A 20091-nucleotide genomic window follows, 5' to 3' on the forward strand; every position below is an offset into this window, starting at 1 on the left:
TTTGCTGACAGTTTTTCCTAGTACGTGTCCCAAGCCTCCCATTGCGGTGTTTGCCCTTGGCGTGTTATCAGTGAGTGCCAGGCCATGACCTCTGCAGACGCCTATTTAGACCAGTCCCATAGCCAGAGCTGTGTAGAGATGGCATTCAGGGATTTCCAGGACATCGCTATGCAGGGTTTTGCAAGATCATAAGCTAGGTCAGTGCATTTTATGACCTATTTATTCTTGCATGTGCGCACTGAGATACCTAGGATACACTACACGTGGTCAACCAGGAGTGTCCATCTGGTCCTCTTTCCAGAAATGTCCAATGATTGGGCAGGCCCATACCATATGCTAAAAGTCCTCCTCTGGCCATTGGCATTATGGGCATTTAGGGGCCACTTTTGGAAACATGCCATGGATATGCACAGGGGTAAGGTAAGTCTAACGCAAGTAGTTAAATTGGGTATACTGCAGACAGGGATTTGTGGACACTTTACGCACTTCTTAAAGTGCAGTGGGCAGCTGTCGTTCTGTGAGTTCCTGACCCTCTACATTTGCCCATTTGCTCTTGATAGTATGAATAGCATGGTGTGAGTATCCAGTAGCGCTCTATACAGCACCAAGATCACCAGTCTATCACTGCCATGTGTCGGTAGGGTCTGCAAGGGTGGGATGGGTTCGGGTTCTATTCATTGTGTCCCCCATAGTATACCTGTTATGGTCGTTAGAGCGTTGTAGGACAAGAACTGGCCCATCTCAATGTAGTACTGTTCTGTGAGTTCCTCAAGGTCAGCAGGGTTTTATGTACATAGAAGTCACCCAACGTGGTGAGGCCAGCCTCTCTCTGTGGTCTGTTGTGGTATTTAGTCACTCTGCGGAGGGCCGGAAGCGATCACAGTGGTAGACTCAGCAAATATGACAGCGGGTGACGTTTGAGCTAGACATACGTGTGCCAGAAGCGCGGCCCGCTGGTGATCCATCAGCCAGTCTATTGTAGTACAGCCCTCCATGTCTCTCTGTATGATCGTCTGCTCAGGGTTGGGGACCTCTGAGAGTCAGTGCATCGGTCACTGCAATTGAGCTCCTGCATAGTATATTTTGTAATTTGGTGCTCCCAAACCTCCTTTCTCTGGAAGGGTGTATAGCTTACTAAGCGCTACTCTCTTCTGGCCGGTCTCCCAAATTGCATCTGAGAGGTCCAAGTCCTTAAAGAAGCACTTGGGCACACAGACTGGGAGGGGCGAGAAGTGGCAGAGCAATCTGGGTAATGCCATGAGTTTGAAGTAGTGTCTTAGATTTAAGAATGTATTCCTCCCCGGGATGAAGCTCGTCCAAACGTGATGGACCAGGGTGGGGAGATATGGCAGCAACCTATTCGCTATGACCTTCCCAAGGACTATGTAATCCGTATTGAGGAGGTACAGCTGTCTCTGTGAGCACACCTCCAACTTATCCCTTCCTGGCTTTGGCTGGACCACTGTCGTTGCCTCATGCATGGACTCTAATACAACGCCCGCGTTTCTGGCCTGTTGCTCCAACTGGAGTAGTTTCAGGGCAATAGTCATTCTGTAAGTGGAGTAAAACTCCACTGGGAGTCCATCCATCCCAGGAATTTAGTTGTGTGCGATCTGTTCAGTTTTGAGGCAAAATTCATCTATTGACAGTACTCAGTCTAATTTGTGCTTCTGTGGAGGGTCAAGACTTGGAATAGGTAGCCTGTCCAGGTATTCATGTAAGAGGGAATCCCCCATCCCTTAACTCACTGGAATAGTGAGTTTTAGTAACCAGGGAAGGTTTGGTTAATGTCCCCCTGTGTGTTAAGTACCTCTTCTGTGGGGGACCTAATGGCATTCATGTAGGATTTTGGGGTTTCTGACCTTAAAAACCACACCAGCACATGCCCCCCTCTGTCCTCTTCTGCGTGTTGCCTAGCTACATTTTCTGCATAATCTAACGTCCCGAGCCCGGGCTCCAGAGCCGTATGTTGTCTCTGGAAGAGGGCAATGTCACCTTTGTTTCTTGCAACCGTTCCCGCCCGCACCTCCGCGACTCATATGGCATGCTCGAGGATCTATGCCTGTAGTGCATGCTTTACGCCATATTGTGTTTTTTATGCACCCCCCATATAAAGACTTAAACACGCCCCATTCTATTACTGTTTTCCTCGAAATGATTAGTGATGCGCAAGCCTATGGTGTCCATATCATGTAGTGCAGACATGTATAATTTAGGAACCCAGGCGGGGACCAGGGTGTTGTGGCAGGAAGGGAGCACACGTTGTATGCCCACCAGCGTGCATTAGAGTGAAAGGTATGCAGGCGCGCAACGCCCATTGGACTCAAAGGGCTTCAGCCCCCCCGTCGTGTGTGGCAGCCCGGGATGAGACAGCTTCTCGGGCACACACACAGCCGCACCCGAGCACTTCACAGGTCTTTAAAAGACCTTGTGCTTGTTAATGAGGCTTTGATGGTTTTCCCCCCTGCTTAGAGCCCCTGCAGCTCCACTCTGCCTTTTGCTTGAAGAATCAGCCACCCCCGAAAAAAATTCTGAGCCCCCCCACCCGAAATTTGACTCTAGTTGCGCCTCTAAAGGTATGTGTTGTAATTAGCTAGTGTAAGAGGCACAATAAAGATCTTCTCTTTAGCTTAGGACTTAGTCTTACGGTCTCCTTTCTTTACAACAGTTTTTTTCTAAAGCATAAGAAAAAAGTTAGAGCAGCCTCCTACTGAACGGAGGTTAATTTGTACAGGGGGTCGGTGGCATTAATTCCGCTTGAGACGGGCATGCCCGCTCGCCTGTCAGTGCCCGGGGCAGCGCCGTCTTCTCTGCGCCTGTGCGAACCCCTCTCTGTCTTGAAACGCCGCCTTTACCGCCTCCGTGCAGGGCCACCTTCCCCTCAGAGCGGTACTTACTGTGCGCACACCCCCGGCTTGGGGACCGCTAAAAATGTCTTAGTTGTGTCATGCACCGTCTGATCTGGGTGCGAGACATTACCGTTAGAGTCACTGTGGCCATTTTATAGGCAGAAAGTGAGTGTTTGTTTATTTATCAAATGCTCATCGGCTGTAAATCTGACCAGCCTGCGTTTTTATTCTGGCTCCCCACCTGTCTCAGTTTGATCTTGTGCAAATCGCTATCACGCCGGCCAGGACACCACTTCTAAACTGAAATAAAGTTCACACGGGCTAAAAGGACGTTGTGCAGCGTATCGAACACGAAGCTGGTTGTACTCATTAGGACGTTTACCTCCGGTGTATCCGAGTAAACGAACCACGGATCCAGTTTGTGGGCCCGATGAGTATCTGAAGAACAGCTGCCGGGGGTGTCCTGCTTCTGTTACCATAATATAAACGAAACACGGCCCTTCCAAAGCAGCGGGTAAAAGAGCCTTCCTAGAGCACGCCCTCATAAATGGGCACTAGACAGACTTGTTCTTTGTCCTAGTATGGACCCCGAAACGAAGACCAGGACAATGCATCTCAGTAGTATCTGCGGACTGTATGTTTTTATGGCAAATACATAATCTTCAATTGTAAAATATCTATTGCAAGAAAGAAGAAATCGAACATTATTATTTTTGGCACAGCAGATATCCCTTTGTTCGTGAGTGGGAACAGACAGCAGGACTGCCTCCGTCTCTCTGATTCCGCGCGGTGGCGTTTGCCCCTGTGGAGGGGAGTCCTGTTGATGGAACTTCTTCTCCCACCTCTCTTCCCCAACCCTGCCGCACACCCTCCATTTTGGCCCAGTTGATAGTCTCCCAGTGGGGCAGCTTAGAGGGTGGGGTGTGCAGAACTATGGACGGAGGGGGCATTGGCACTTTGCTTGCCCTTCAATGCCAGCTTGGCGCAGCACTCCTCTGATCGTCTACCACTGCGTATGTGTTGTTAACATTTGTACGCAGCACCGTCGGCCACTTGGGGTGGCTTTAAGCAGTCCCTACTTTCCAGCTGATCCAGAGGCTACCACTGCAGACCAGTTCCTAATGTGTCGGGTGTAGGTTTCTGCTGCGGTCCTTGGTGACGATGATATGTCTTATTCGCTGAGCCCTGGAGGTATGCTTTGCCGATTGCTTAAACCTCTTCTAGGTCAATAGTCTTGCTCATTGGCCGGCATTTCCTGGTGTGCAAGTGCTGTTTGGTGCTGCAGCAGTCAATCGCAGGCGTATCTGGGCTGTATTAGCTTTCGGTATGTTAGGAGTGCTGTATAGGGTGTTCTGATTGTTAGTGTGTGGCTTATCCTGTTGGGAAGTGCTGTTGTCAGCTTGTTGATAGCGGTGTGGCATAGCTGTGCAGTCCGTGCTCGGTGTAACGATATCTTTTGAAAGCTTGCGTATGACGTTTCTCGTTTTACGTGTATTTTGTTGCCTTTTTGAATTAGTTTCTTAACATTTTACTTTCACATTTAAATTTTCATGAACTGTTCATGAATAGATGTGCATCTTTGAGAATAATTGCGTGTCCTGGTGTGTGTTTGGTGCAGCGAGCAAGGATAGTTTCTTGATTTTTCTAAATTTGCATCTTGGATTGGATCTTCTTATCAGGAATATTGTTCGCTGTGGTTTTGGGACTAATGTTAATCTTCATTCAGTCTCTCCTGCGGTTCCTTGTGCTGCGTATAGCAATGCTAGCAGATCATTGAATCAGGAAGACTCCAGCGCGACAGAACCACAAACCTGTTATCCTCTCTGGATTAGCTGGAGTCCTTTTAATCTGGAGTGGTTACATCCAGGCCACATGCATAATTTCCTTTTGGAATCCATCTTTTCAGCTGTACACAATGGACTGAGCCTCCCTATAAAGGGAGTTTGATCAGTGTCCTGTGTGTATGTTGCCACTATAGGGTATCACTGGGACGGCTTCTCTCACCAGCAGCGACAGCAAGATAAATCTCTTCCTTAATCCCGATGCTGAGTAATAGTGACCCTTTATTGATTTCTGTAAGAGGGGTGCTTTCAGCATTATCTGGTCGGTAAGCTCCTGTCACGGCGGCCTGGGCGGGAAGGAGGATGGAGAAAAGCCGCCCGAAACAAAGGGAAGAGAAGTCGCTGAGATTCCTTGATGCGATGAAGGCCGCTGTCAGGGGCTTGGAAATTTGAAGCTGTAGATGAAACTGGTGTCATCCATGTTGTCACATGGAGAGATAACCGGGTGGGGGGGGGAGTGGGAGGTAAGTCACTGTTAACAGCTGCCTGCTGCACGCATTCCCTTGATGTCAGCACAGGGGCGTACCTCAAAACAAGTGCTGCTTTCAGTGACAAATTAAAGTTTTCTTATATAACGGATCTTTACCGAACTCCCTAGCGTTTATACCCGATGGGGCAATGATGTTGGGTTTTTTGGTTTTTGGAAGAATTTATTTAAATTATCTTTCGAGGAGTAAACCTTTTAAATATTACTGATCTACATCCAGCTGTTACTTTTATTTTTGCTTATCGCCTGATATTTTCAGTTGTTTGTGTGCTGAAATTTGAGTTAATTTGGATATTTATTTTAAGGGTTATTTTTTAATGCACCCTTTATTGTACGAGTTCTAGCTCTGCAGCTCTTGGCTAAATCTGCTTAATTTTCCTTTAATCTCTCAATTGTAATTTAGAAACATATTACATAGTTTATAGTCTTAATAGGTATTTTCTCCTCAGACATTTTGACTTGTTTGAATCTTTGGGCGACATAATTCAAAGTGATGAGTTTGAAGTACATTCGCGTCCTTTTCCGCAAGTAATAGGTTTATTTAAATTGTCACAATGGTTATTTAAATGTAACCAGTCGATGCTGGATTTTGCTTTGAGATTTGACAGTGTTGCTGATTCAGCACTGGAGCGATTTTGAAAATGTCTTCACATTTTCAAATAAGCATAGGAAGTTCACTGTTGCCAGAAGACGATTGTGTGTTTTTTTGTTGTTTTTTTTGCAAACTCCTTCTTCTTTGCAACTGTGACTGGTCGCTCAGTGTGACGCCCCTTTGTACCACACCCAGATGAAGGTTACCTTCTCTGACAGCTCAAATTAAAGGTGCAGCGTAAATTATGAAAAGCAAGCTCGCATGAAGGAGTAAAGAGCGCAACCCAGTGTATTGTTGATGTGGTATCACGTTGGCTGTCCTGTTGAATGCAACAGTCTGGAGTGTTTATCCATATGCAGTAGGCCCAGACTTTCTTGCCCTCATCCTGAATTCTTTGTCCTTGGCCTGCCATGATCCCATTACTCTATATTCTATAATATGATGCATTAACTCCAGGGGCTGAGTACACATAGCTTTCCGATCCACTTTCAAGTGGTAACGGGTCATAATTGAGCGGGTTACTCTTACTTTCTGTACTCCCTACTTCCATGTGAAGCCACTTGCCACAGGCTTGTGTCTTCATCTCTTGTGGAGCTGCATGCAGGCTGTGTAGCTCTTGGTACTGTGCAGAGCAAGCATGGAACACCCAGTGAGGCGAAGCTAGCTCCGATTAGGAAGTGATTTAAGTGACTGAACGTCCAAGAAGTCGTCACTTACCTGACATTGCCTTTTTGGCTTAAGGGTACTATGTGAGCGCTCAGATTGGAAATTCAACCACCTATAACGTGGAAAAAAGGTTTATTTCAACACTTCTTACTAAATAAGTTCTGTTTTAGTAGCATAGTGCTTGCATTCATGTAGCTTATGCAGCTGACTGGGTGCAGTGCATTTGCAGGTAGGTAGCACGCCACTTCATGGGCCTACTTTGAATGGAAGAGCAAGTCTGTCATGTATCCAATATCGGTAGGGTTTTGATGCTGTGTGTGAGGACCCGAGTTTTGCTCTTGTGCTTTTCACTGCACCTTGTCGTGAATTTAAGTGAAAAGAAGGGAGAGACAAAACGCTTAGACATTAGATTTTGGTAGTGAGGCGTTAGATGTTGGCAGTGAGGCATTAGATGTTGGCAGTGAGCTATAGAAAGTGGATAAATGCAGTGTGGCCTTCTTGGAAGTGTTTCGCTGAATGACAGACTGTTAAATCAGTTGCAGCTGGCTTAAAAGCAATACATGTGCCTGGATACAGGAGGGAAGTGTGAGAATAGACGCGTCACACATGCTGATCCCTACCATATCTTGAGTGTTCTGTTTCATACAGTAGCACCCTCTCTGCATATGGAGCAGTGGATGTGCCCAGAGGTGAAGCGTCCTGACATTGGTAGCTGCTGTGCTCCATTGACTAGAATATAGGATCAGCAGAAGAGGAACCCATAGAAATCGACATGATCCAACCAGCGTAGTGCATGCGCGGAGTAAGACCACCCAGGTGTGGCAGGGAGCAATCTACAGGCATTGCCATTATACTAGCGAGCTAGCAAAAAGATTCTGATTGGTCCACTGCGGCACAATAGGGGAGCGGCCATCTCTTAGAAATCCACTCTGAAGTGGCAGAGATGCACTCCACAGAAATGGGCATTATACAGCCAGCTGTGGTACATGCTCTGAGGAGTCCACTTAGGAGCGGCAGAAGATCCATGCATAGGAATAGGCATTACACAGCCAGCCGCGGTACATAATCTGAGGAGTCCACTAGGGAGTGGCAAAGATGTGCCCCACAGGAATGGGCATTTTACAGACCGCCATGGTGCATCCTCTTAGGAGTCCACTCAAGAATGTCATAGCTGCACCCCACAGGAATTACAATTATTCCACCAGCACTGGTATATTCTCTGAGGAAACCTCCCAGGAGCAACACAGGAGCAATGCAAAATAATTGTCCACCCAGGAGTTGCAGAGGTTCACCCCACAGGAATGCTATAAAAGGGTAATTCCCAACATTTCCCCTCCACCCCATACCCCCTTCTGGCCAAAAACAGGCCCTCTCTGGGTAAATCCTGATTGTCTACATGCATAATGTCTGGTAGGTCTTCAAGTCTAACAGCTAGGAACTGGCAACTAGCAGCTAGGAGGAAACCGCTAGCAGCTAGGACCTAACAACTAGAAGGTTGAACCTTTGTAGATAATTTATAGCCGATATTAAGCATGGCAGATGCCGCTCTTTACCCTGTATTGGAAGGATTGCTATGTCAAGGTCATAGATTGTTTTTGTAGCCTTTCCTTTTGTGCTATAGATTGCAACAGTTGTTTTAACATTGATATTAGTATTGAAAATGTTAAGAAAAAAATAATGCAAGGCCATCATGACATGGAGATTTAAAGGGTTTTATGTCTTTGATGGCTCATGGTACTTCACCCACCTTTGTTCTCCTGAGATTGTGGGGAAATGTAGGATTTGCAATATAATTGGCTCGGCTTTCCTCATCTCATCCTCCCTTGTGTACAGTTGTTCATAGAATGCCTTAAAACGCCCCCTCTATCTCTCTGAAAGAATTGGGGTTCTGTTGCAGTTTTTCAGTCTCACTATTCTGGGCCTATTATGAGTGGCTATTTAGGCCCCACCAGGATTGTGTGGGCTTTACCAAATTCATACATCTTCCTATCTAAAGACTGTAAGGCCCTTTTGGAACAGTCCACTCGACTGCGCTAATGTTCTGTTTTACTTATCTATTTCTGCAAGTTCAATCAGTTTTCGTCTCATCACTGCCTTGGAGTTTTGCGTGGGGTGTCAAGGATATAATTCTGCTTCAGACAGTCCTGAATTTTTTTTTTGTAAAACCTTTTTATTGGCATTTATAAACAGTTATACACTTAGGCACAGGCGATAGCGCTATTATCATATAGGCTTACATATTAGGAGTGCCCAGTCGCATCCCTTTCGGTCTCTCAATCTCGTGGGCCCTCGGGCTTCTCGCCTCTACCCTGAGTTGGGCTGCAGGCATGTGTCCGGGATCTGCCTTCAGATAGTCCTGAATTGTTTGTAAAATTTCTGCCCTGTTAGCTGCGCCTTGTTAAAGGTAGCTCCCCAACCAGCATCTTTTATCTGCAGGTGCTGGGCTAACCCTTTCAAAGTGAGAGTTACTGGAGCATGGTCTGAGATGTCTCTGGATCCTATGGAGGCACCATGCAATTTTTTATGATTGTCTATCCTGGAATACAAATTATGAATTATGTACACTCTCTCACGTTTTTGCAACTTTCTCCATGTGACACAAATCACAATAAAGTAAGGTGCCAATATCAGCCGAGAGGGCCAAGGACCCCAAATCTGGTCCAGTGCCTCCTATTGCGAGTCGCGTGGTGGCCGTTCAGTATGGGAAGGCCATCCTTAATGGAAGAGTATGCCTCACACATATAATAGTGTCATGCTTCATCATCGGCATCCTCTCCCCACCCAGGTAAGATGGTACCACCGAGGCGGACTCAACCTCAGCGAAGACTTGGCAGTAGGAAGGAGTTCTTACATAAAACTGCTGGACAGTAACGGGATCCAGTTGAATAAAAAAAAAACCCCTCAGGTTTCTCAGTTTTATTTGTGAGGACCCTGGGAATATTAAAACCAATCTAATGACTGGTATGACAGAGTACAATGACTCATGCGTGGAAACTTTCAGGTGGACACGAGTGGTGTCTCTTCTGATGAAAGTGTGACAATGAAGGATACCACCCTCTCCTTGACCAGCCTACCGGTATCCCCTAAAGCTTAGGGTCATCTAGGGAATCCCGGAGGCCTTAGCCCAGGTAGGATTCACTTGGGACACTGAGTAGGGTCCTTTTATGAGTATTGTTTTTATTATTGTTCTATGCTTTTATCTTTGCATCAATTTGTATCGGAGACCATTAGCTATTTCCACTGCCTCTATCATGTGTAATGTGCTCTAAAACCTGCAGTTGTCTTGTTCACACTATATAAAACTTTCTGAATAAAATAAAAATAAACTGTACAGAGGACCAGATTTAGTTGTTCTACAGTGCCAACAATTATCAAGTGTACATAAATCCTACTCAAAACATTTTGTAAAGTGCCCAAAGTGTATGATGGATATTGTCAGTTTTGAAAGCTACTCTTGATGATGATTTATATAGAGCGACAAATACCCTGAGGTGTTTAGGCGTTGCCTTTGTTATAGGTTGCTTGGGGCACACACTGAAGTACAGTTAATCTGAGAACAGCCACGTTTTAAGTCCTTTCCTAAATCTGAGGAGACTGGGCTCTTTTTTTCAGAAGGACGGGAAGAGAATTCCACAGGCAGGCAGTTGTAGTCCTAAAGCTCTTACTGCGCCATCTGGTCCTACTGACTCTAGGGACAAGTTTCAAGTTTCAAAAACTTTATTCGGATTAATAATAATCCATAAAGGCACAAAATACAATAAGCATTACAAATACACAATATAAGGATAAAAACAACAATCCATGCAAACTTTAAGACATAGTTAATCGGGCACGAACCACAGTTTTTAAAAAGGAGCTCATACGAAAGACAAGTTCGTGGTCATCCAGGGACAATATCATCGAAAATGCAAGGTCCAGGCTGATTGGTTGCAATTTTTTAAAATACGGGGTTAAAAACCGATTAATATAAAATTTACAAAAGAATAAAAAGTGTAAAATTGTTTGGTCACTCCGACAATCACAGGGACATGGCTCGGCAAATTGATCCTTATAATTCCATAACGGGAAACTGAGAGCATATTTAATAGTGCCTGCCCTAAGGCGGAATATAAGGCCTCGCTCCCAGTGACTCATTGGAAGAGTTAAATAACTAGGTTTGGGATAAGTTAAAAGGTTGCGAGCTAGGGACAAATACATTTCCCAGGTTGGTGGACCGGAAGGCTTTGGCAGGTGGGTAGGGCCTTAAAAAATTTGCCAAGAAAGTTGCCCCCCAGTTATTAAGGGATTTATGTGCAATGCAAAGAGATTTAAATTGAATTATCTTAGCTACAGGTAGCCAATGAAGTTGGGCCAGGGAATCAAATGTAGGGATACCCAGCAGTACTCTGGCTGCCACATTCTGTACTGTTTGTAGTTTGTTAATACTACGCTTAGGGGTGCTAGAGAAGAGGGAATTTTAGTAATCCAGTCTTGAGGCTATAAGCACTGTTACCGCCGTCTTTTTTTGTTGTTGTTAATTTTAAGGGGATTACCGGGAGTATTTTCTTCAGCATTTTCAGGATGAAAAGACATGCTGAGGTGGTTGCATTGATTTGTGCCTCAAAAGACAACTTGGTGTCAAAAATTACCCCAAGGTTTTTAGCCTTAAGCACTGGTTTAGGTAGGGCGTGAGTTGAACTGGCCACCAACTATTTGTCCAAAAAGTTGGATTATTCCCTAACAGCAGAACCTCGGTCTTAGCTGAGTTCAATTTTAGGCAATTATCTGACATCCAGTTGGCAATGTGGCTCATACAATCATGGAACCTGATGGTTGTCTGACTGGCTGGACTACTTACTGAGATGACAATCTGCATGTCGTCTGCATATGAAACTAGAATAAATCCATAGCTTTTTACCAGTCTGGCCAAAGGGGTGACATACAAATTAAAAAGGGTAGGGCTCAGAGAAGAGCCCTGTGGGTCTCCACAGGTCAGCCTAATGGGAGCTGATACGATGTTACCCAGGGCCACCTCTTGGGAACGTTCCGACAAGAAAGAGCCTAGCAGAGACCATGCTTTTCCCCTGATCCCAATGGAAGTAAGACACTCTTCCAGCAGCCCATGATTGACCGTATCAAAGGCCGCTGACGGGTCCAAGAGGATCAGAGCAGCATTCCCCCCCGCCATCACGTATCATCCTGAGTTCCTCTGTGGCGGTAATAAGGGCCAGCTCGGTACTATGCTGCGCCCGAAAGCCAAACTGGGAGGGGTCAAGTATGATGTTATTGTTTATAAAGCCCGAGAGTTGGATGTTCATCACCCTTTCAACCACCTTTACTGAAAATGGGAGTCTAGATATTGGCCTGTAGTTAAGGGTATCCTTGGCGTCCAGATTGGGGTTTCTTTAGAAGAGGAAGAATAGAAGCCTTTTTCCATTTCATGGGAAATTTGTCAGTTAGAAACATAGAATTAAAAATTGCTGTAAGTGGGATGGCAACAATTTCTGGGGCAATATGCATGATTTTAGGGGGACCTGGGTCCAGAAGAGAGCCCGATTTGGTTGTCGAAATCAGTTTAGCGGTCTGTTCCGCAGTTAACGTGGAAAAGGAATGGAAGGTGGGGTGGTCTAATTCAAGGGAGTCTTGAATTATGTCCTGATGGGCTACTTGCATTTTATTACGTTGGGCCGATGTCTGGGCCGGCTGGTTATCCTGTTGAACAAACAGGTCGAAAACAGATTTAACTTTATGCTGAAAGGAGTCAGCTAGTGAATTACAAAATTCCTGACTGATATTGATGTCTGTCACAGTTGGCAACTTTGCAAGTTTTTTTACAATGTTGAAGAGTGCTTTGGGGCAGTTATTGGCCGCTGTAATTACCTCTTGGTAAAACACTTCAGTCTTAGTGCAGCTTTTAAAGTAATGTCATTGAAGTATGAACAGACCCTCCCTGTTAAAAGTAGGGAAGGCCTGAAATCTGTAAAATGCTTCTTATAGGCAGCATAGCCTGTTTCTAAGCTGTTGCCCGAGCACTCAGGCTGACTAGACCAGGACCAGCTCAAGGGCCCCGAACTGCTCCCTCTGCCCTCACTATGTCATTGGATCAAATCCTCCCTATTTATGAACAGAAGAGGATTCTGTTGCTTTGAAAGGGCCGAATATGGACCATTGCCGCTCTCTGATAAAAACCTAGAGTAATAAATAGCACATTTGTGGTCTCTCATAAAGATAATGCTACAGTCTATATGTAAAGTATTTTGAAAGCTGCTAACACTGCTATGTACGCTGCCAGACATCAGCTACTAGCAGTGTAAGCTGGACTGTAAAGAGCTACACACTGGCCCAAAGAAGTGCCAATAAAGCAAACAGTACGAAAACTATTTGAGACGTAGGATCCAGAGAACGTGAGTGGCCTCTGTGTCGATCCCTGGAACGGATCTTCAACAGAGAAGACTGGCCTGCTTTAGTAGTCCCAGTGACCACCAAGACAACGGATTGTAGGAAAGCACACACATAAGTAAGGAAGGAGAATATTCAGAAGTCATGAATTGCCCTACAGCTTATTGCTCTGTTTGAACTTGCACCTTTTCACTCCTGCTCCACATTCCACTGCTATAACCCTAGCCAGTTAACTGCATAAACGTGTTTTCTTTCACACCATTTTATGCTATAGGTTGTTCCTCTAGAGTGAAAATTCATAATTTGTTTAATTCCTATCTATAACCTGACATAAGACTGTGTTTGAAAGAGAGCATTATCAATGTTGTTAGATGCAAGCTTTTGACAGTTTATTTTAAATGCAATATCTTCATATGGTGATCAACCTGAGACTGGGTCATGCTTCGGTTTAAAATAAACTGCGGGTTTTGGAATGCACAAAATCCTAAATCCTCATCTTGTGTTGCTGGATAATTTCTTATTGTAGGTGTTGTCTTTCTAGTTCTTGAGGGGTCATTGAGAGTTGTCCAATTTGATTTCACAGGCTTGAGGATAAAGGAGACCAAGGAGGTCTATGAAGGAGAAGTAACCGAGTTAACCCCTTGTGAGACAGAGAACCCCATGGGGGGATATGGAAAGACGATCAGCCACGTCATCATAGGACTTAAAACAGCAAAAGGAACCAAGCAGCTTAAGGTACAGTTCTACAAACCTTTTACTAATTATAAATGTCAGTCCTCAATGATTGTGTATTGTAGTCTGTTAGTTAATATTTTTGTGTTGAACCCTCTTGGGCAACGTAAGGGTTTTGCATGTTTGGTCCACAGTTTACCTAGATTCATTATTGATTCTTAAAAAGATCTAAATCTATTTAACAAAAACATTTACCCTTCACTAGCAGCTGATAAAATAAAACGATAAATCACAAGCCACATAGACTCGACATGAAAAGAAATTCAAAGAAAAGTAACAAAACCAAAAAAAAGAGGTGCACCACCATTAAATCACTTAAATGGTGGGCAGAAAAAGGCCAGTCAGCAAAGTAGAATGGAACATGTCTGCAGAACCCAAACTATGCAACCCTAAGCCTCATGGCATAAATTGTGCCCATATTTGAAATCAACCCTCAATTTTATCTCTGACCTGAAATTAATTTTGGGGCTTGCCAACAGACCCCTGATTCACCCAGCTTAAAACGCTCGTCAGCAGAACCAGTTTAAAATGCCCATTTGCATGTGTAACATAACAAACTGTTTCAGACCTGTACAAAACTTGTGCGTCTCAAAAGCCATCGAAAGAATAGTCGAAAAACCACTCTGTTTCTAGCCAGCATCACTCTGTTGGGAAAACCGGGACTGTTTTAATTATTCCCAAGGTCATCATATGCCTGGTTCTCACTGCAGAACCTGTCACCAGCGTTTTCTTCCTTATTTACACTAGGCTTCTCCATTCAGGTGGGCGGACCATGCTGAGCGGGAGTGTCTCCGAATGCTCGAAATAATGGTTCACAACATTTCTCGACCTGTGACAATTCAGAGTAGTAACAAGGTCCTGGACATTTTAACCAACCATAATCTAATGCTGAGCACCAGAGGCACTAATGTTTATTTTAACACTGTTCCTCATACTTCTAGGTCCTCAACAGTCCTCACAGAAATGTCCTAGTTGTGGGTGATCTGAATCTGTTTGCATAAAATTACATTCCTCAGCATTTCACCGCTGCCATCGGAAGAATGAGATGTTTGTACTCCGAAAGCTAATGTATTGCCCCATTGCTGTGTTTTATTTTCAGCCAGTCCAATAACCGGTTTTAAGACTTGAAGTGTACCCATTATCAATCAATAAATCAGGATCTATAAAGTGCTGTAAATCACCCATGAGGGTCTTAAGGCGCTCGAGTTGCTAGCTGCTTTCCGGTGCTCTGTTCATTAGGACGAACAAACAGCGTGTCAGGAACTCAAAATGCTGGATTTGAACATGGACTCCTAAATTAGAGCAAAGAGTCTACCATGAATAACTAGAAACCGTATCTTAGTGCAAACAATAATTAACTTCATAATGTACTTGTGTTAAAAATTAAGCTACTTTTTGCAAGAAGACCGGTCAATCAAAAGAATCCTTAAATGCATCCAGGCTAGATTATTGTAATGAGGTGTGCGAAGACATGAACATCACCTTTGAGATAGAAACTCTACCTTCCACACCACTGCAAACAAACACATTTGGAATAAGACTAATATTTTCCCAATATGAGCATTTCACTGGTTGAATGTGGAACACTGCAAAAAAGTGATTGCACCAAAGATAAGGTGCTCTACAGAAAAAAACTCTAAATCTGTTTATAACCTGCCCTACCTGGCTTTAAGGCAGAGCTCTGCCCTCCAATGCAAGATTTCACAACACGGTTTGAAAAGACTGAGTCAGGGTACATTGCACACCTTGCACAGTTAATTCTGGCAGAATGAATCTCTGCACAGTATGAAAAGCTGGTCATTCAAATAAGCATTTGGTGTAACGAGTCATGTTCACATATAGGGCCTCCTCCAACCCTCAATCCAAACCAAGATGAGAGCCCTACACCAGCATTTCAACTTTAATATGTTCTGTCATTTTTCCAAGTTTTTGCTGAAGTGACAATTTTTATTTTGAACATATATGAATATCCTGTTGTCCTCTTTCTTTGTTATTGAGATGGGTAACATTAAGTATCTTATTTAACATTTACTTGAGAGAGATGTGCCAATCTACAAAGCCAAAATATGTGAAGTGCACGCAAGTCCTAGTTTCAGAAAGGCAGAGTAGGCTTTGCAAGGGCGCAGTTTTCTTTAAGCTACAATGTTAAGCATGTTTGCACTGTGTTTAGACACGTTCTGGATACAACCACATTTTGCTTGTGTCCTCCACACAACAAGGCCCCTCTTTGCAGTATTTGGTGCAAATGAAATCCAGGGATGTAGCATTCTAGCACCAGCTTAAGAATTTCAATGTATTAGTACCTTAAGGAAAGGGTTTTTAGTATAAGCAAGAAGCACGTCTTGGTTACACGAGGTCTGCTGCACTTTGGAGTTCAAAGTTGCTTGAGTGACTGCAGGTATTTGTAGAGCCGCCACTACCCAGTCGAGTCTCCTGGCTCAGGCTAGCCTTGGTACAGTTGACCATTAAGTAGGTTATTTGTTCACTTTTACAACATTCACTTATTGCAAGGGGGGTGTCTGTCTGTCTGTCTCGCAGAGTGGCAGAAGCTACCAGGGATGGTTTCTCTTTATGGGCGGAAGTGTCGCCCCACTTGCTGCGAGCACAGCGGTAAATACAGAACAACCATTTTATTATGTGTGCCGGCCGTAGCAGCTGGGGGCGGGGCAGATTCCTGCAGAATAACGTTGTAGGTGCTCAGTACGCATGTCAGATTGGCCTGCAGCGCACAGTGCTGACATGCGCACTTCAAAGCCAGCAATCCCAGATCTGTAAAACAGCTGAGGGATTGCAGGCACAGGCCCCCAGCCTCAAAATTAACCTGCTCCAACCAGTCAGCTCCAGGATTGGTTGGATTTGCGTTGTACAAGGAGGGAAGTACTTTACTTCCTGCTCCTCGGCATCCCAGGATCATCGTGGGGAGAGGAGCATCAGTTTGGAGTGGCTGGCAGCGTTTATGGTGAGTGCTCACCATTAATAAATGTTACCAGCCGCCACTGGTAGCCACTCTGTAGTTCTAAACTCGGTTCCCAGAGATAAGAATGTCTTGTTTTTGACCGTTAATAACTTTGTGCCTGTTTGACGAATCTCCACAAAACTTTGCAGACCTATAGCTTTTTCTGCATTGGCAGAGCAAGTTTTGCGGTGATCGGTTAAGGGGCTGCAATGAAAAAAGGAGGGGGTCCCAAAATGCATTTTTCCATCAATGTATTTTCTATAGATTTTTGTATTGGACATAGCGCAAAAACAGCAGGACACATTTTAATCAAATTTGGCAGGAATATAGATTATGGTATGCAGATCATATGTGCTGGTATAGGGAAGTAGGGTAAGTATTTTTTAACTTCTAAGGCATTTTTACTTGGTGATATCTTTTGCTGTAGTAGTTGTGTGAAATTTGTATATGGCGATGACCAGTCATGCTGTGAGTGACTAATCACTGCCTTTGCAAAAGTTAAAGGCAACCATGTTGTTTTAAGGACAGTTTCCCTGTGTTCTGGGTTAGAGGCTTAGATTTTCCCCTACTTATTACCACTGAAATAAAGTGGTAATAGTTGGGGAAAAATTATATATAATTTCTATATATTTATATATGTCACTCCACTCTGACACTTTACTCCACTATGACACTTTACTCCACTCTATGCTACGGCACTCCACAGCACTCTATTGTACTGTATGACACAGCACTCCTCTCTAACACTAAACTCTACCCCACTCCTATACAACACTTTACTCCACTTTACACCACTCCACTCTATATACCGCTCCACTACACTCTAGTACACTGTGCACCTACACTTCCTTGTACAATACTCTACTACACTCTGTGCTACTGTATGACACTACTCCACTTTAGGCCACTCTTCTCTACTCTAGGACACATTATGCAACGCCCTCTACGCCACTACACCCCACATTACTCCACTCTATTCCACTCCACACTACTCTATCACACTCTACAACACTGTACTATATGCCACTCCACTCTACAACACTACTCCACTCTGTCATCCACTTTATTCAACTGTATGACACTTTCCAGCTCTCTAGGCCATGCCACTTGACTCGACTGCATACTATAATGCTCTACAGTATGCCACCGCACGCCACTCTGCCACTCCACACCTGGATACTGTACCATAGGATACACAACACTGTATGCCACTGCACTCCATGCCACTCCAGTCTATGCCACTGCAGCCTACTCTGCTCTACAACACCGTACTCCACTCTACGACCCTTTCTGCACCTCCAGTCTACCGACCTCTACACCACTGGTGTTTGTCACTGTAGAACACTGTACTCCATTCTACGACACTCTGTCCCAATTTACTCTGCTCTACTCTGACAGAGTACTCCAATGTACTACTCCACTTGACTCTAAGACATTCTATGTCACATCACTCTACAACTTTGTACTCCAGTCAATGCCACTCCACTGTACTTCACTCTACGACAGTTTACGACATTCTATGACACGTCACACCACTCCACTGTATGACACGCCACTCCACTCTGACACTTTACCCCACTCTAAGCCACTTTATTCCACTCTGACACTACTCCACTTTATGCCACTCTACGACACTATGTTCCATTCTAGGGCACCCTCCTTATCTCCCTCTACGCCACTACACCCCACATTACTTCACTCACACACTGCTCCACTCTACTGCATTGTACACCACTCCACCCTGTGCGACTCGACTGACTTTGTCTCTACACCCTACCACACTACAACTCTGTACTCCACTCAATGTCACTATACTGTACTCCACTTTGACAGTTTCCAGCATTCTACGACACATCACTCCACTATATGGCACGCCACTCCACTCTGACAGTTTACTCACTTTATTCCACGCCACTCCTCTGCACACTACTGAACGGCACGCCACTCCACTCTGACACTTTACTCTCGACTCTACTCCACCCCACTCTGCCACACTCCACCCCACTCTGCCACACTCCACCCCACTCTGCCACACTCCACCTCGCTCCACTGTATGACATTCTACTACTGTCTATGCCCCTACACTCCACACAATGCCATTGTACAACACTACTCCACTGTATGCCACTCTTACACACACTACGACACACTATGCAACTCCCTCTATGCCATTACACCCCTCTTTACTCCATTCTACTCTTGACACACTACTCCATTCTACTCCACTGTACTCCTGTACTCCATTGTACGCCACTCCACGGTATTCAACTGTACGCCACTGTAGTGTACTTACTCTATTCCACTATACACTACTCCACTGTACACTAGTTCACTCTACACCACTTCACTCTGTGCCACTCCAGTGTACTCTTCTCTACAATACTGTACTCCACTCTACCTCATACTACTTCCTTCCAGTCTACCAGACTTTACTCTACTCTGTCACTCCACTGTACTCCACTCTGTCACTGATCAACAGTTTAGTACAGTCTACGCCACTGTACTCCACTCTACGACACTCCACCCAAATTTACTCCACTCTATTCTTACACACTACTTCATTCTACTCCACCTCTTTACACCACTCAATGCAGCTCCCCTCTACAACAGTAGTAGTAGTTTATTGTACCGTTAATAAAAACCTTAACAAATAAACATACAAATTAAAAGCATTCAGCATGCAAAGTTAAAACGTCCCATAAGAACAAGCAGGTCTGAGTTCGGTACAAAAAGATTAAGCTGAACCATTGATAAAACAGAAAAACAGGATTTGCAACATGTTTGATTGCCAAGAGACAGTGCTCAAAAAAGCAAATATCGGCATAGACAATACCAGGCCCATTTAAGGCACACAAGGAGATTCATTTAAGCCATAGTTAAAACTGAAGCACAGTATTCGCAGCATATTCGTTTGCTAAACAATCTATAAAATGGCAACATAGAGAGCACCAAGCCCTTTTAAGACAAACGGTGTTGCCAAGTGCAATGGAATTCTGAAGTGCAGCATTTGGATCAAAATATTTTTGCAAGCACAGGCAGCAGTATGAGGTTGCACAAGTGTTAAAGAAAGAGTGCAGTATGCCAGACAGAATAGAAGGGGGGCTTAAACTGCGACACTGGGCATCAGGTTGTTAACAGCACAAATAGGATTAGCATGGACAACAGTTTCCGACATTCTACAACACGCCACTCCACTCTATGCTACTGCGTAGCACTCTACTGCTCGACACAGCACTCTTCTCTGACCTAATACTCTACTCAACTCTACTGTACAACCCTTTATCCCACTCTACGCCACCCGCTCTATATAACCCCACTCTACTACACTCTATGCCCCAACACTCCACTGTAAAACACTCTACTACACTCTGTGCCACTGTACTACACTCTACTCCACTTTAGGCCTCTCTGCGACACTGCTCCACTCTAGGACAACTCCCTTTATGCCACTACACCTCACAATACTCCACTCTACTCTGACACATCACTCTAGTCCACTGTATGCCACTCCACTCTACAGCACTGTACTGTACGCCACTCCACTCTACAGTACTTCACTCTACGCCACTCCACACTATTCCACTATACGC

The 20091-nt window shown here is 44.6% G+C and overlaps 1 protein-coding gene across 1 annotated transcript in view; it reads left to right on the forward strand.

Moving 5' to 3' along the window:
• RUVBL1 (RuvB like AAA ATPase 1) overlaps positions 1-20091 on the forward strand; it is a 140025-nt gene that overhangs the window by 25411 nt on the left and 94523 nt on the right. Inside the window, exon 4 of the mRNA XM_085624400.1 lies at positions 13397-13548. Coding sequence (XP_085480526.1) covers positions 13397-13548 — 152 coding nt within the window. The remainder of the gene's footprint in view (positions 1-13396; positions 13549-20091) is intronic.

Source organism: Triturus cristatus, chromosome 9, assembly GCF_964204655.1.
Source record: "Triturus cristatus chromosome 9, aTriCri1.1, whole genome shotgun sequence".
Lineage (NCBI taxonomy): Eukaryota > Metazoa > Chordata > Amphibia > Caudata > Salamandridae > Triturus > Triturus cristatus.